The sequence below is a fragment of the Grammomys surdaster genome, unplaced genomic scaffold (assembly GCF_004785775.1).
Source record: "Grammomys surdaster isolate TR1022 unplaced genomic scaffold, NIH_TR_1.0 150, whole genome shotgun sequence".
Taxonomy (NCBI): Eukaryota; Metazoa; Chordata; class Mammalia; order Rodentia; family Muridae; genus Grammomys; species Grammomys surdaster.
This window is the reverse complement of record NW_021604608.1, coordinates 4,020,850-4,039,642: the sequence shown is the minus strand read 5'-3', so window position 1 is coordinate 4,039,642 and position 18,793 is coordinate 4,020,850. Positions and strand designations below refer to the sequence as shown.

At 36.2% G+C, this 18,793-nt stretch overlaps 1 protein-coding gene across 5 annotated transcripts in view; it reads right to left on the bottom strand.

Annotated features, from left to right (window-relative positions):
* The window catches only part of Slit2 (slit guidance ligand 2), a 320,684-nt gene that overhangs the window by 27,966 nt on the left and 273,925 nt on the right, over positions 1–18,793 (bottom strand). For 4 of the 5 annotated variants that reach the window (XM_028765192.1, XM_028765190.1, XM_028765193.1 and 1 more), the window contains 3 exons: positions 16,623–16,747; positions 16,390–16,487; positions 13,941–14,080 (listed from right to left, as the gene is read on the bottom strand). In XM_028765192.1, the coding sequence (XP_028621025.1) occupies positions 13,941–14,080; positions 16,390–16,487; positions 16,623–16,747 (363 nt within the window). Of the gene's footprint in view, positions 1–9,887; positions 9,915–13,940; positions 14,081–16,389; positions 16,488–16,622; positions 16,748–18,793 lie in introns of all 5 variants that reach the window. The other variant, XM_028765191.1, reaches the window with a different exon arrangement.

The following is an 18,793-nucleotide window of genomic DNA, read 5'->3' as shown; positions in this document are numbered from 1 at the left end:
TTGAAATAGAATAACTTGGTATTTGCTTTTTTAATTTGGCTTATTTTTCTATATTTTTATGTTTGAAAAAATAATCTTCGTATTCTCTAATGTCCTATAAATCTATGTGAAAAACATTTTGTTTCTATGTGTCACTAAAAAGACCAATGAATACTTACTAACCATCCCACATTTATTATTATTATTATTATCATTATTCTTTCACTCATTCCTTCACTACATGATCAGACTGGGCATGAATCTTGGTATGTTTGAGTTTGCCTCTTCCTAGGCTGTGATGTATAAGGTGCTAACTCAAATACCATCTACTGAGCAAGCAGTAGTCAAGGCAAGAGTTCCAGCTTGTCTCATTATAGTCCAGTTAGGCTAGTTTTTAATCCTTATATACTTTCTTCTTAATTTTGCATCTAACACCTAAATCATGACTAATAATGTAGCTAGGTTCTGAAGTTTGTACTTTAACATTTTCCAGATGGAACATTAAAATAAATGCTCTCATTGGGCTCTTTCCTTAATTTCCTAATTGTGTTTAATTCTTCCCTGTTTGGGAGGAGAGAAACTTTTAAAGTGCAAATGGCATCCTGCAGCGTGAGTCTTGGGAGCTGAGCTTGTGATGGGAAATAAACAACGTCCCCTTGACAGGTGCTGTACTAAACATGCACATTAAATCTGGGAACCGTGCAGGAATAAGAGCACCCTGTTTCCAGGAAGAACAGGAGCAAGTATTCCAGCTGTTGTGAAAGCAGAGACTCCTGGTTTATTATTGAAATATTACACAGCCCTTATGAAATGAGAAGGGTGTCTTACTAAGTTTTTAAGTATGTGAATCCAAATTATTCTCAGAAGGAGAACAACAGAAAATAAAAAAAAAGTTGAGTTTCATTTTTTAATTGTCACAAGATTGAAGTAACCTCAATGACTGCCCTCTTTTGAGAGCATTACTTTCAAGATGACAGGAAAAACAAGGGAAGCATATTCTTAATTCCATTCTATACAGTTTGGGTTATAATCTACTGACCAATCAGCAGGTCTTTATGTAATTAACTTGGCATGAGAAAATGTGTCAGTTTATTTGATTGGCTCAGGGAAATATGCTAAGAGTGATGGGTTGGTGGCTGTACCCATCTAACTCTCAAGACACAGAATGCAGACAATGTTTGCCTTTGTGAATCCTAGGAACTCTTAATTACTTTTTACTTTGAACCCTTAAAAGTCCCAGTGGTAAAAGCAATAGCAAGGGACATAGCGGTTTCATGGTATTTGCAATCCCACTTTTGATTAGATGAGCAAACTAATTTTCCCAATGTACCAGCTTTTAACAGTTTTTGAGAGAAGGGGTTCACAGATTGTGTTGCATTTGCATATTGATGAGGAAAGAGTGAACCATGATGGTTGATGCTGTGGGTGTTACTTAGCAGAACAAAGAGTAATAAATGATCCATCGTATGTAGACCTAAGATGGTTCAAGAACAATATTTGTCCATGCCAGAACTTTCCAAAGACATTACACTACATACTACACATTTTAAGTGGATGTATTATTATTATTTTTATTATGAAGTCATGCCTATTTCTTTGAACACATTCTCTCTGTATGTCTGATTGGTAAAAAAATGGGTTAGAAATAAACAAATCCTATATTATGTATGGGATATGAGGAAGCATGAGAAGAATGATGTCCAAGAGAGTGAGATGCTACAAAGTCTCACTCTTGAGAAATAACTACAAACCATTGGTTACTAACCCTCAGTGCAAAGTTTTTTCCTGCATATTTTGATGGTAATATGACCAGTCATCCTAGCTTGCTCAGGACAGTCCTAATTTACATTTGCTGTTTCAAGATAATTACTGACTACTACTCCAGAATACTTTCACGGGTTTCTTAGCTTTTATGAAAAATGTGATAGTCATATCCTAGGCAGAACAGTAAAGGTTGAATCATCAGAGTATATAATGTCCGATTTGGAGTCAAGAATGACCCCATATGAAGAGATTCTGTGAGGAATCTATTCTCATTGGTGAAAATAGTGTGTGTGTGTGTGTGTGTGTGTGTGTGTGGTGTGTATGTGTGTGTGTGTTTTGTGTGGTGTTACTCCTTGAAGAGTCTTTTGCAACTATATGGAATATCAAAGAATTGTCTGTTTGAAATGAACTAGTTTTATGGCTCTGGGCCTCTGTTCTTCATTGATAAAAGGGGTTTTAGAATCGAAGATTTAAAGTTTAACTGTCTCTCTAAAATAGCCTTTTTGTAAAAGAAAAATTCCTCTGAAGAGATGGATGCTGTAGATAGGAAGGTAACAGAGAGCACTACACTGAGCGGCACAATACAACATTATGACATTCAGTGGGAAACAGAAATGTCACCATGAGCACAGAGGCCCGCTGTATCAATAGACAAGGAAGACACAGAAGCCTCCATACACACTGAGGGCTCCCCTTGGAAACAGTACCTTGAGCAAACCTTGACTCCTGATTTATTTTAGATATATGTGTTCAATTGATATTACTATTGCTTTTTGAAACACAATGGGGAACTTCTGTTTATTGTCCTTCTCAATTCTCTCCTAAGGTGTCATATTTTTTATTCAAATTTCTTACTGGAATCTACTAAAGTAGTTTTTAATATTTATACCATATTCTTCCAGTTGTCTTTTGGGTAATAATTCTTAACTTTTAACTCTCACCACATTTTTATTAAATGATCTTTTACTTAAATTACCTTAATGACTTTACTTTTTATAGAAATTCTAACTTTGCTTCCAGACTAACAAGAATTTTCTATCAGTTTTGCTCTTCGCTCAGAAAGACTCTTGCCTTTAGATTTTTCTAAAGACCTGTAGGTCAAAATGGAGGTGCTAAGACATTTAATCTGACCATCTTCCTCCCTCTTCTATTTTTGAAAATTATGGTTTTTTTTCCCTTTTTGAGATTACAATACAATCACACCATTTTTCTCTTTGCTTTTTTCCTTCCAAACACTGCCATAAACTTCTCTTTGCTCTTTTGGGTTCCTTGTCTCTTTTTCAACTGTTTGTTTATACAAGCATAAATTGATATGCATATATATATATATATATATATATATATATTTCTAACTATATGGTCAGTCTGTGTAACATTATTTGGATAGTTGTATTTAAGGCTGACCACTTGGTACTGGATAACCAACTGGTGTTCTCTTCCTTGGGGAAGACTATTTCTCCTGATGTCAGCATCCCTGGGTTTCTTGTAGTACTTTGATTCGGTTTGGGCCTCCTGGGTTTTTCCTTCACTCACTTTGGAGTGTATTTTGCTATAGTCCTTGCTCTTTTCATGTTGAGGCAGTCATGTTGGTGAGACTTAATGAGTTAAGTCTCTGAAATTAGTAGGAGTCACAGTCTCACCTCAGACTCCCTGATGCTCTTATGCCCTTTCTTTCCCCCTTCTACAACGTGGTCTGAACATTATGTGTGGGTATGTTCTGTAGATGTATTTATTAGGACTGGGCTTCACAACTCTGAATTTAGATTGCTTGTGATTTTTCTGTAATGGTCTCCATCTGTTGCAAAGAGACCTTTGCTTGATGAGGGCTGAGGACTGTACTTATCTCTGTCAGACCATAGTTTTAGTGCCAACTATGTATGGGACCTCATGAACATGCTTGGGGTATAATGATGACCGCAGGAAAAGTTGCTCCTATTCCTATGGAATTTGTCCATGAGGGAGAGGGTTAAAGAAAAACATATTAGTGCATTATACCACAACCACATTTAACGATGCCTCTGGCTTGAATCTAAACAAGAAAGGTTCTTGGTACTCTCAAAGAAGAATGCTCTGGGCAAGAACAGACTGGGATTCTAAATGAGAGAGACTTAGAGATGTCATATGACAGTTGGGGAAATGTAGGAGGATCATGGTAGGAGGATAGAGAGTGAGATCAGAAGTGAGCCAAGGATACCAGGGCTCCACACAAGGCTATAGAGTCAGCAATGGGCATACCTAATTTAGTTATATTAGCAGAAGTAAAGGAAAGGAAAGAAATGTTTTAAACACTATGATGAAGCCAAGAGACTATCTTCCATCCAGAAAATGTAATAATATTGTCATTTTGTTCCAGGATCAGTATTTCTAGACATTTCTAGCTCAAATTCACTGTTTACTAATGTATTTTACACAAAATGGAACAATACAGAAGGGTAATTAGTAACTGAATGACAGACTATCCAAATTTTCTAATAGCCCAAACTTTAAATTCCAGTTAGGAATGTCTAGCACAAAGGGAACAAAAAGACTATTAGATGGTATTGGTGGACACTCAACTGTTAGTTCCTACCATGGCTAACATCTGCTAGTCCACCTAGATTCACTTTTCCTTTTGCTTACAGATATGTGATCTGGTGATATATTTTGAAAATTGTGGATGCGTGAATGCATGGGGAAGGATGAGGGGCTGACAATGCAAGCTATTCTTAAATCTAATCAAAGTAGTTATTTTGATATCATTAATATTGATATGAGGGAGATGGACTACAGTGCACCAATCTAAATAACTGAATCGGAATTCTAGTGTTAAAGTTAATCAGTTATGACAATTGTAAGTACAGTTGTAACAAGAGAGGAAATGTGGTTGAATTCTTGAGTGAATCCCCAGGGTACACACTTGTAAAGTAAAACACATCATTCTTTGAGAGTTTGTGCTTTCAATTTTGTGTAAGAAAAGCCTGGATAGATTGCATTAATTTTATTATATATGCATTAGATAAGCAAAAGAAGGTGTTGAAATATGCAAATAACCTGATAAACTGCATAGAATTTTATTCTTTAAAATATACCATGCAAGGGCAAGGGGTTCTTTTATGTACATTTTTGGAAATCTCAATTGCCATCAATCATGTACTCAGTGGAAAAAAAAGACTAATGTGAAAGGTTAGTACTGGCTTGCTCGTTGCTTGTGGGAAAATATATTTTAAATGTTAATGAAGGTGTAGAAGGCACAGGTGACCTAAAGGAGCAAGAGAAAAAAAACAGCTGGAGACTGTGTTCTGAGTTAAACCTTCCTTGAACATAATCCTAGGTCAGTCTTCTTTACAATTTATTTTGCAAAAAATGACTAAGATTGTAAAACATCAAGATGGGTCCAGTAACAGAGGGACTGTATGTGTTAGCCCACAAGTGGTATGTTTGAGAACAGTTAAGAAGAACAGATCTGGTTGTTTCTCTTTCCCGAATTTTAAAAGTAAATGCAGAATCTCAGATACGTTGTAGGGGTCCCATCTGTTCTCATGAGAGAGAAGTACAGTCAACCTTAGGACCCTGAGTGATCATCCTGGCAGCTGCTGTTTACTCTCAGTATGTAAAATGGACTAGTGCTTGCTTATAACCTAGGCATATCTCCTGGCAAACTGTAAAGTTTTATTATTTTGAAAGTGTGTGTGTGTGTGTGTGTGTGTGTATCTGTGTGTATGTGTGCATGCGTGTGGTTTGTGGATGTGAGTGCAGTGCCCAGGAGTCCACAAGAGAACATTGAATTTCTTGGAGCTTCAGTTCAGATGATAGTGAGCCAGATGATGTGGGTGATACACACTGAACCCCTCAGCAAGTGCAGTCAGGGCTTTAAATCACTGTCGCATACACTTTAATCCAGCTCTTGATTATGCAATCTCCTTAGCACTGTGTAAAAGCAAATGGTTGTCATGCCCTGGAGGACATGAACAAGAAAAAAGTGCATATGCAAACTTAGCCCAGAGATAAGCTTCCTTGTATATTCATGATCCATGTTTGGTTGAGTGTTCAGATAAGCAGTCTGTTGATATGAAGGACAGATTATACTTATGTTTTCTCCTTATTTGTTGATGTAAGGCAGGCATGTGTCGCATACTGCATGAAAACCAACAGTTTTAGGCGTCAGAGTATATTAGCAAAGTCAAATAAATATCGAGTCTCCCATGTAAATATTTAGCATGCTTACTAGTGATAAGAGCAATGAATGGTCTAACTTCTGTCAGTAAGTGAGGGATGATTTCTGAACACCAAGTTCCTAAGAATTCCCTTTAACAATCTACTGTTTTATGGGGGACCGACCATTCTGAAACTTGTGTTCTAAATTAGAAATAACTAACTGACTCCTAAGATATGACTGAACTATCCAGATGGCCCTCATTTTCTAAAGTTAATGAAGTTCAGTTGTTAATATATATGTATAAGGGAGTGGTGCAGAGGGCCGTGGCATCTTGAAGATATTGAGTTACTGACAGCTGTCCTCCCTGTGAGATGTGCATCCTATGTGGTTTGTGCATAATGTGGGTTGTGCTATAGGTAAACCCTGTAAAGTGAATAATAAAGTGAATCACAGTTCAGCATAGAAAGGTTTCAGAGACTTGAGAGGTAGGCAGGTCCCTAGATGTTTTATAGGATGAAAGACACAAAAAAATCATTTTCTGAATTTTTGCTTTCTAAATGAAATTATCAGTGGCTGCTCAATCATAATTGATTGTCACATAGTGTGATCAATGTTCACCGTGACAAAGTCTATCCCCAACATCATTTCTGTGTTTATTTGTGAATGCACTTGAGACATGTGCAGTGATGGCTTTGCCCCAGCCATGTCTATGACCTGATTTGAACCTGAAGCTGAGGACACAGCTATTGTTGGCTGGGTGAACACGGAAGTGCATGGTGAGTTTTGTATCACTTTCAATATTTAGCAGTGTCTTGACTTAGATATTTTCTCAGCAAACATCTTATGCATTTTTAGATGGAAAAACTCACCTCTCCAAATAAGCAAATCTAGAGAGGACATACTTCCTTGGAAGATTTCTATGGCTAAAAAATTTAGCCAATTTTAATAGTTACTGCAAGTCCACAAAAAAATTAGACTCTGTTTTTAAAGGAAATAAATCCAAATGAGATGGAATAAGACTGGTTAAATTAAAGTGTTGTTTTGGACTCAGTGGTCATTGTGAACGAATGAGAGCAAATAGTTCCTCTAAAATGTTTTCTGGGATTCAAATACATTGAAGAAAGCCCTGAAAGGTTGGAAGATGAATAGAAACCACATGACCTTGCAAGATTGCCAAAGTACTTTCTTTCTCCAGTTAAAGTGGGTAAAGAATTAGCTTTCCTTATTGGAGACCTCAGCTATGCCCACAGCAATATTGACTTTGAAATGCAGACTTCATACGTTTCAATACAAAAGCAACAGCAGGCTTCCCTGTTGTTATGAAGAGATCACAAATATTGAGAATGATGCAGAAAGCCTAAAATTACTGCCAAGAGTTCTTCAGTTTTCAATATGTTCTTGTCCAACACATTTAATATGTCACTGTGCAGGTGTCATTATGCAAGAGCTAAGAGAAATGACCACTTATCCCTACGTACAGTCTTTCTGTTTACAAAAAGTATTAAAAATAAAAACTTGTACTGTCTAGTTTTGTGTGTCAACTTGACACAAGCTGGAGTTATCATCGAGAAAGGAGCCTCCCTTGAGGAAATATCTCCATGAGATCCAGCTGTAAGGCATATTTTCAATTAGTGATCAAGGTGGGAGGGCCCATTGTGGGTGGTGCCATCCCTGGGCTGGTAGTCTTGGGTTCTATAAGAAAGCAAGCTGAGCAAGCCACGGGAAGCAAGCCAGTAAGTAACATCCCTCTGCATCAATTCCTGCTTCCTGAGCTGCTGGAGTTCCAGTTCTGACTTCTTTTGGTGATGAACAGCAGTGTGGAAATGTAAGCTGAATAAACCCTTCCCTCCTCAACTTGCTTCTTGGTCATGATGTTTTGTGCAGGAATAGAAATCCTGACTAAGACAAACTTAAAAGTAAAATAAACTTAGTAAAAACATGGAAAGATCTATTTCACGCACACATTTCTCAGGTAGAGCTATCTACCAAATTTCCATTCTTCAGCCTGAAAAAATGGCATCAGATAACGCAAATAACACAACCTGTCTCATCAGGCTGCTCCATAATATTCCAAAAATATGAAACTTTACTATCTCAACATTTTCCTAGATACTCTTTTCATTGTTGTTTTCAAAGGTCCATAAGATGACTGCCTCTAGCAATCAGAACAGTAAAGAAAGCTTGCTTTGAATAAACTAATAGCAATACTATATGATATGAAAAGTAGCCAAGACTGGGGATAGCTTCAAGTGGGACTGGTTATAGCAAGAGGTATGAAGGTTATACTGGATTCTGTAGGTTCAGGTAAACACTATACTTCAGAGTGTACATTCTTGAGGAAACATACATTGAGTCATAGACCCATTGACTTATAATGTTATTGCTCAGCAGTTACTGTCTGTAGTCATAGACTTAAAATATCACTGCTATTTCAACCAGCCACAAAGCTTTGCTTTAAAAGAAAATCAGGTCAACAGCTAATTCTTTGTAGTAATACATCTTTTATAATGTTTATAAAATTTATAAGTGCAAAATATAGTCAGCTTATAAAACCACGTGGTGATTTAAAGCTTGTTTCTAAGAATGTGTACACATTACTAATTAAGTATATATTCTCATGGCAGAACAATTTCTGCTGTGATCTGGAGATACAGTTGGCCTTAGGCAGATCACCAATTGTTTTTTACTCATAAAATGGAAAGAGGACAGTAAACCAAAAACGTACTAAATACATTTACAGCAGCATAGGAAGCCAGTCTAAAAGGTCAAAGCATTTTTTTTACATATTTTTCAAATTCACTCTTCACACAATATGACTAGGCAAGCAAACACAGTATGTCACCTGAACACAGCAACAGAAAAGAAATTGCTCAATAACAGATGAGAAGGAGATACTCTATATATTCCTCTGTCATCCTTATAATACTGCAAGTGGTTCTTAAATACCAGGACCCATCAAGACTAGCACACACTGTTAGTTCCTGTACGCAGGACCTAAAGTCTTTTAGAAACCCAATGACTCAGGGCTAACTCTTAGACTTCAACAGACATGCTCATGAATATTCTAAGAAATGCTTTCAGCCTGGCTACTGCTCTAACAACTATGTGCCCCTTCTGGGCTCTCGATGTATTTGGGAGCCCAGTGGATGTCAGTGATGTTAGTGACTAGGCACCAAACTTTCTAACGCGCTTTAAGAAAACTGCCTAGAACTCAGTAGAATCAGCAATACCGATTTGAAAGTTTCACTGTACAAATAAATCTCTTGGGCTTTTTAATATTTATGTGGTAAGTTATTTCATATTAATACATTGCTTATGTATATACAAGTCAAAGAGACACATATTATCAGCACACTGTTTACCTGTATATTAGAAACATGTGTGTGTGTGTGTGTGTGTGTGTGCGTGTATGGGTAATTTATTTTTACCTATACTATTTCTGTAGTGCTAGGATTGGAAACAGGGTCTTATACAAGCTTAGTAAGTCACTTATCATTGAGATGCAACCCCATTCATATGCTATAAAGTGTTTCAATTACTATATATATTTTCAGATATTTTTTACGGATATAGTAAATATGTGGACTTAAACTTATGAAAAACTTCACTACTTTCAATATTATTACTAAATATAGTATACATGCTGTATTAAAGCACCTACAGTTTTCATTATATAAATAATATATTCTCATGATGTCTTTAAAAATGTAAAAGCATATGGACGAGTAGGAAAAAGAAAATGTAAGTTTTTGATTTTAGACATATATTTTACTCAGTCAGAGCTCTACCACAGCCTTCTATAAATTGATCAGGTAAGTGTCAATGAAGCATTTTATAGTGTTTCATGCAGCTATACACATATTAAGGATCTATATGAATGATTTGACACAGCACTCGCTGACTTCATCTCTTGTCAACATCTTTATCCAGCACACCCGGTAAAATCTAGTAGCTTTAAAAGAGGAGAACTAAAGGGAAAAGCATAATAGACTTAAAAAGAGCAACTAACCTTTTTCCACCTCATTCAGATTAGCAGCTGGCAGCGACAAAGACAGAAGAGACAAAAGACTTTTTACATTGCAATGTAAGGGTAGCACACAGAAGCCAACGCGCAGCATTAACAACAGAGAAGCCAGTGTGAGAGAGCAAACTGAAGCCAGGCATAGACTTCTTACCTACAGCTGGCTAAACACACAAACACATAGAAGAATAGAGCAAAAGTAAAAGCCATCCCAGCAGAGCTAGAGATTGGCACCTAAACCCGGTGAGTGACACTTGCTGCTTTATTGTAGTAGGTGCGGAGTGAACATTTGTGTAGTGGCCCAGAAACAAAGTGGGAAAGTTAAAGAGTTCTTTATATTTTGCATAAGATAGACTCTGAGAATATTCAAACTATGTACACTGCCATTGTGCTGAATAATTGTTTTAATAGGAAATCTGGAGAGCATTCATACTTCTATGTGGCCCTGAGAGGGTGGAGTTATTGACGATAATCATACCCCAACCCAATAATTACTAATGCGAAGCTAGTTTTTCCAGATCAGCTCCACATTTAACACTACATAGGAAAAGATTTACATGGTTTCAATAATGTAGGCATACCATAGCCTTAGTTTTCGTTTACATACCTTTAAGGAATTCTTTGAAAATTTTGCTCTCCGAAATGTTTTTTATGAGAACTATACATGAATTCTTAAAAAATTAAACAAATCAAGTCCCCAAATCTCTGAAACTAACTTAAAAATATAGAATTACTTTTAAAAAATTAATATCACTAAATTCTTATTTTCCCATACTTCAAATACTGACTTTAATATAGAATCACATGCAACTAAATTTTAAAACTTTAACCTTTCCTGAATAATACTAGCAAAGAAATATCTCCCAGCTTGGATAGAAGTAGACCTAATATGTAGAGAATACTAATATGTAGAGAGCAATATATCTGACTATTAAAGTGTGTATGTGTATTAAGTAAAGTTTAGATAACAGAAAAACCCTATTGATCTATACAGTTTATGTTATCAGTCCTTTTTTTTATCTTTTAAAAAAAGAAGAGGGCAGGGAATACATCATTCACCACATGTTGTAACGTTTAGTTGCTCAGGGTTTAACTATGTCTCTATACATTTCTAAATATATTTCAAGCCTTCGTCCTATTTAAAATATTTCTAGCTCAGATTTATAGACTGCTTTTTATGTGGTGATTTCCTTGTCAGATTCTCTTCAGGTCTCTGAATTTTCTCCATTGACAACTGTACGTCTCAACATAGATGCTAACTGTGGGGATTGTTACCACAGTGCTTTACAAGCTTTCCTAGTGAAGCTTTATCTGCTGCTATCAAATAGAATTCATGTTCTCACTGTATGCATTTGACGGACAGTCTGAAAAAAAATGAAAGGAAAAAAAAAGCAACTGACAGCTTAGATGATTTTAAAACAATGGCAACATTATTATTTTCTGTGAGTTTAGCTGGACTCCTGTTCTCTGAACTCATGCCCATTAATCAGATTCCATGTTAAATTTGAAACAGCAAAGTCCCATTATAAGGAAATTCCTCTGTAACTGTAGATGTGGATTAAACAGGACACAGAATTCTAGAATCGGACTTATGCCTCCCTGTAAGCAAAGGTCACCTATATGCCTCCAGTCTCAGAATCTGGAGATGATTCCTTGACATTTTGTAACTGCACTCACTTCAGATGTGCATGAAACTCTACAGTTAAGAGATGATTTATGAATTCATCCCATTTATGTATCTTCTCTATTGCCAAGTTGTCAAATCCTTTTTGACCCAGGAGACTCAATCCAACGTAATGAAGGTAGTATCTCTTTGCTCTATGCCTCACACAGTCTCCAGTTCAATATTTGTCTTGATCCTTTGCCCAAATTAAGGCAAAGCAACATTGTAGTAGCTACAAGTAAAAGAGTAAAGGTGTTTAGGCTCATTTATGACAGACTCATGGCAGGATCCTTCATGACAACTTCTATGAAAGCCACATTTTGTCAAACAATGGGTTTAGTTAAGTTTTGAATTCTTATAGTGAAAAGAATGAAACCTGACATAGTTGGAGAAAGCAGACTGCATCCCACTGTCAGAGGAGAGAACATGGAACTGAACTCTGTTGGAGGGCACACAAGAGCTTGGGAACTGAAGTGGAGCAGGTAAGAGAAACAGTCAAAAATTGTTATGACTCATCTAGAATAAAAGGTAGAAAATCGAAAGCCAGTGCAGCAGGACATGCTCTAAATTAAGTTGGATGTGTTGCGACTTTATGCAAATTATCATAGAAAGACATACAAGGAGATTAACATACATGTGATCTGTTGCCTTGGTTAAACCAGGAGGAGTATATAAACTTCTGGTTTCTGTATCCAGCAGAACATGGAGAGCTTTAATAGTCTTACAGTGCTTGGGATCTCTACTTCCCTGGTAGAATCAAATAAAGTGGTTTACCAAAGTCTCAAAAATAAGTGGGTTCTTAAGCCTTTTCTATAACTTGAATAATGATGGAGAAAGAAAACATCTCTATCCTAGGGATGACTAAGAAACATTCTTATTTAAACACCAAACTTCTTACAGCCGTATAAATATCCAGTCCAATAGAGCTTAGATTCTCAGGCTTTGTATAAGAGATTTAACTCTATGGCCATAAGCTAGTGGAATATATCTGATTTGTAATACAGAGATAGGAAGGCAGACCTGTGTAACAACAAAATTCTGTCTGGCAAAGGTGTGTTCAAATACACTTGCTATATTTTGTTAATGGAAAAACAGTAAATGATTAGATCCTGACTTTTAGAATGATAGCTATGTATGTATGAATTTATACATCTAATTTTCTATCTTTATATTTCTGTAAATCTATCAATTATCTATGTACCTATCATCTATTTACTTACCTACTTACCCACCTATTCATCAATGTGTATATATCTAGTGCTTTACTTGTAAAACTCCACAGAAAAGACAACTTTAGAAACATCTAAACATGTCTAGATTGTCAAAATGGAACCTCATTACTCTATGGTGCACTTTACCCATAACAAAAATTCTTTCCTATGAAGACAGACATTTAGTGTAATGCAAAATTTTGTGTCTTGCATAACAACCTTCAAAAATTATTCCTTCAGAACTCTTGGAAAGTTGATTGTATTTATGTTTAAAAATATTAATCTTAGGTAACTGTAATCTTAGGTAACTGTAACTGTAAATGTAATTATATTATGTCTTATTTCACTATCCTCAATTATTACATATGTTCTATTATATGAAAATAAATATAAGAAATGAAAATGTCAAGTAGAACGCAGATTGCAGCTTCAGAAAAAATGACAGAATCTAGTTGTGTGTTAACCTTTAGATGCACCCCAGTACTACTGTCCTTTTTCTGTCTCCTTCACATGCTCTGTTAGAATTAAAGCTGACTATGACACTTCCTATGAATAGCCATACAAACCAACCGAAAAGCTATTCTATCAAAATAGGCAAGGCAGAAACTTGCTGCTAATTTTACAGAAAACTGATCTAAAGTAAGAAAAAAAGGTTAGCATTGTGCATAGTCTGATCAGGTTTATCATCCAGAAACAAGGATTGGTAAAAAAGTAATAGTCTCATAAGATCTTCCAAAAAGCTCATCTTCCCAATGGAGCACCAAGTGAAGGACAGAACTTCCTATAGGGAAACTTTCACTACTAAAAAAAAGTATGGACATTATGAACCTCAGGTACTGAATTGTGTTTTGGTCATGTAAAAAAAAATGCACAAATATCCATTGGGAAAATCTGAAGTGGGAAAGTAGTCTGAATACAAATGTAATTGAATAATGGGTTCAAAAGTTTAAGCATGCCAGCATCCTCTGTTACTCTACAGATCTTGACCTTATAAAGAAAGGTGCACAGAACCAAGTGTGCTGCATCTTTTATTTGCTGGGCTGAAACAATCCCTGTGCATTTCTGTTATTACAATTCTCTCCCAATTATTGAGAAAGGATGGCTTGGTAAATAAACATAATATCAAATTGATACACTGATTGATGACACATTTCCTCCCTTTCATACCTGTATATTCCGGTGGGCAAAGACATGTGTAGTTGTTAATTCCATCAACGCACGTAGAATTATTTTCACAATCATTATCTTCACAATCGTCAATATTGACTTCACAGTTTTCTCCTTCAAACCCATCAGCACAAGTACACCTGAACATCAGGGAAAGAAAGGCAAGAAACTGTTCTGGGTGCATTTTAAAACATCGTGGTCTAAATATTTTAAAGAGAATGAATATACACAACAATTACAAAACATTTAATCTTACATGAAATTGGTGTTTTAAGTGCTTCAAAATTATGTACTGTAAGCAGCAATTTAAGGTACTAGCTAACAAATCAGAGAATATTTAAGAAGAAAATTTTATGAGGGCTACAAGACGGTGAAAGTCTCCAGGGTCTTAAAAGTCGATTAATCCCAACACATTTAAAGTAAAGGACACGCAAAATTTCCTTTACTTCTCCTAAATATGCTATTCTCATGTTGGGTAAATTCTCACCTTTTTAAATAAATGAAGATTGGTTCTGATTTTTTAATTGTTTATTGTGTGAGAATCTCATATATGGATATAACATGCTCTGATTGAATCTGTCCACTCTGCCTTCCATTAGATACCTCCATTATAACCCATCACTTTTGCCTAACAGCTTCATGTTTTGACCCATAGAACCTACTTAGTGTCGTCTACATGTGCATGGGTGTAAGGCTACCTACTGAAATGTGGGTAGCCTCTCAAGGCCTACAACCTGGAGGAAACTGACTCTTGCTCTACGAGCAGCCACCAATTGTCAATAGCACTTCAGCTACAGGTGGGCTTCATGAGCCCCTCTCCAGTTCATGCTAGGATTTTATTTGATCGAATTTCTCACAGATCTTGTGTTCAGTGGTTCAGAGAACTTACTACTCTTAGAGATGACCCAGATTTTATTTCCAGTGTCCACATCAGGCAGTCCACAAGCACCTATACCTCCAACTATGAGAAAATTCAACACTTCTGTTCTTGTGGTGCAAATGCCCTCAAATGTGAGCACACGCACAAACACAATTAAATATAAAAGTGAGACTCTGACGTTTAAAATTGTATCATCTATAATTCTGTGTGTGAGGTACTTGATAGTTTGCAACAATAAATAAATGTCAGGTTTACTCTTTGCAGCTATATAATACGAACATTTTCTGTATCACAAAGACAGGAATCTGGGAAAGGGACTTGTTGGGAGGAGTTGGAGTTGATAGGGATGGGATAAAAACAAGAGAAGTTGGTCTCAGAGAGCATTCCGGGTGCATTTTTGATTGCATAAGAATATGCTTTAATTAGTAAAATAAACATTTTATTTGTCTCAATAAATACAATTTTCAGTGGAAATGCATTGTATATTTCATTAGAGTAGATATCAAAATAATATTTGAGTGAAGCATACATAAACTAGAGACAATTTTATAAAAGAAATTGAGTATATTTCTTCTAAAAGTAAGTTTTCTAACAAGGTTCAGCAGTAGATTATTGTTCTTATGTAAAATTATTAGTGTGATTAATAAAGAATTTATTTTGAGAATACAACCCACAGAACCCACAGAACCAACTGACTGGGTTTCATGGGGAACTCTGTATGGGTCTGAATATGTCCTCTAAATAAATGTTATGGCTCAGTAGCTTGGTGCTCTTGTGGGAGTCCTAGTAGTGTGAGCAGGGGCTGTTGCTGACCCTTTGGCCTAATTGTGGGACACTTTTATTCCTATTGGGTTGCACTGTCCAGTCTTGATGTGATGGTATGCGCAGAGTCTTACTGTAGCTTGATACAGCATGTTTGGTTGATGTCCCTGGGAGAGCTTCTGCTTTCTGAGGAGAGGTAGAGGGGAGATGGGGAGTGGAGGGAGGAGCAACTGATTGAGATGTAACATATGTGAAAATAAAAATAACAAAAAAGAAGTGACAAAAATACCATATTTCATAATTCATGAACTACATCTGAATCCACTATACCATATGACTCAATAATTATAGCTTAAAAAATACACAATGTATTTATCTATTTATATTGTGTCCTGGAAATAAATCATTAATTTTTTTGTTCCAGTGGGAACTGCATCTTTTTAGTACACACACTTCATAAAAGCAAAAGCAAATCCAAAAATAAATGAATGATTTGTAGAACTGGACTAGCTGGCTATTAATATGCCTAAAGAGTCGATACCTTGTGTTGTCATAATATGACTTGATTTATCACGATATGCATTCTTCCAAACTTTTAACGCTTTGTACTTCTATGAACTGAGATCTCTGTAATGTCTTTGATAATTTTTCATATTATGCTGTCTCTTTCACGGACCAATCAGTACAGAGTCTCAACACTAATATTCTTGAAACAATAGCTTCTTGTTTCAAAAAGATCATGCTCATTTATTTAGTTAATCTTGTTATGGTACTTCAGACAAAGAACATCACAGCCAGGATATTTACCAGAATCCATCACTCTCTCCTTCTTTTAAGTGGCAAGTTCCTCCATGTTTACATGGATTACTGATACAGGCATGAATGGGGACATCACAGTCCTGGCCCTGGAGAAGAAATGTCCATGTTCAAGTTAGTACAAATGAAACAAGCTAGCTCTCAGCCCACAGAGAAAGAATATACAACATAGAAGGAAGAAATATCATAGGAAGTAATGTCTTTTCACTGTGGTTTCTACTTACCTTGAAACCATATGGACAGGTACATCGATAAAAGTCAACTGGGTCATTGTTACAGGTGCCATCATTTTTACATGGATTTGATAAACAGGGATTACACTTGGCTTGAATAGTAACTTCCACAGGACCTATAAATTAATAGTAAAATATAAGAAAGTGGTGCTTTTTCTTTGTACTTCCTCTAATTCATTTATGTTCCCTAATATAACAGTAAGATTTGTGGGAAATTATTTATCATTCAACTTGACATGATTCTTCCCTAATGGGAACAGTAATCAGTATCATCCAATCATGCCCAGGGATGCCACAGGAAGGCTTCTAACTGTGAAGACTGAGACTTCTGAGTGACAGTAGACTAGGTAGCAGGAAGCTGAAATTAACGACGACAGTCTCATGATATGAAACCCTTTATAAACTGTCTAGTATGTCTGCATACTGTCCATGACCAGCCTCAGCCAGCTCAATGGAAATGCATAACACAAAATTCCAGTGCTGTTTTATGAATGTGACAAAATGTAGAAGAATATGGTCACTGTTATATTCCCCTTGGTGCCATTTTGAGCCAATTAGTTCATTAGTGCAAGATGTGTCAGGTGATATTTCCAGCCTGTCTTCTCTAGCAATAAAATGCCACTCAAATGAGCCTATCAGCTTCATGTTTTTTTAACAGATTTTTTAATAGAAACCTCTTGGTCAGTAGAAGGCCAGATTAACACATATCATCCTCAGAGATTTTCTATTATTCATACATACTACCTGAGCTGTGGCCCAAAATGTAGAAATTAAATTGTTCTCTGTAATCATAATGTTTCATTGATTCTAACTTCTGCATAGGTTTCAAGAGCCCCTTAGTTTCTCTTTCTGCAATTGTGTTGGACTGGAACAATGGCAAATTGACATCTTTATATAAAAAGTACAAAAACTTTGAAATATGAACATTTGCCCATAGTAATCTCTACATGGGTCTCTATACTCACTGGAACATGAGTGGCCATTTCAATCCCTCATTTCATTGCAAACAATTCCTAGCCTAATCACTAGGGAATTTGCTACTGGGACATTTGTAGAAAACTCCACACCACTATTAACCTATTAACCTGGAAACCTTCTCAGGATAACGTCACTCAACATATTCCCCATCTTTCCCTATTTTGTTCCCCCTCTCTAGAGGGGAGAAAATTTACTCATAGCAAGTTTACTGGTCCTGTGACTCTCATAATCTCTTTATCCCATCTTCTTCAATGTTCCTTGAGACTTAAATGTAAAGGTTGTGTTGAAATGTATTAATTGGAAGTGGACAGATGATCTCTGAATTTTGCCTAGTTGTGACTTTCTAGTGCTCTTCAACTGTCCTAAAGAGAAGCTTCTGTGATGAAGGGTGAGAACTACACTTATATGTGGATATAAGAATAACTACTTAGAATGTAATCAAAGGTCATACTGATTTTGGAAAATGGCAATAATTCATTCTCCACTAGGTTTCATTATTTCACCAACCATAGGAAGCTGACTAAATTTAGAATTCCAGGCATGAATTTCCCCCTATTGCATGGGCTTTAAGTTCAGTTGGGTAGCTACTGGTTACCCATAGAATATAGGTATCACTATTTCACTTTTTGGGATATCTTTCCTTGCTGAGCATTGTCTGGTTCCTTGATGTCACAGAAAGGACTTTTGATCATTTTTCTCCATTGGCAGCTTGCATGGCTCCTTTTACAGCTGCCTGGTACACCAACTCTGCTTTTCTTTCCATTCCAACCCTTCAGAATGACTTCCCTGGCAGCTTGATCATTTTCATTCATTTTCCTACCTACATTTAAGTAGTTTAAGCTACATCATCTATCTTTTATTTGACTACAATTTAGAATTCATTTTCTGTCCAGTGTCTTCTCTAAGTACCTTCTCCTGATAACCTCTAATTCACAGGGAATTATGACTTAATCCTGTCTCTACTATTGTAGTGACCATGAAGAATAGAGGTGGAGATAAAAGGTTAATTACTCTTTAGATTAATAATAGTGAGATAATGAGTTCATTGTTTTAAAAAATACATGTATGATTTGTGAATCTGTTGTAGAGCATGGATAATAGAAATAATAGATAATGGTAAGAAGCAGTGAGATTTGTTCTCTCTCTCTCTCTCTCTCTCTCTCTCTCTCTCTCTCTCTCTCTCT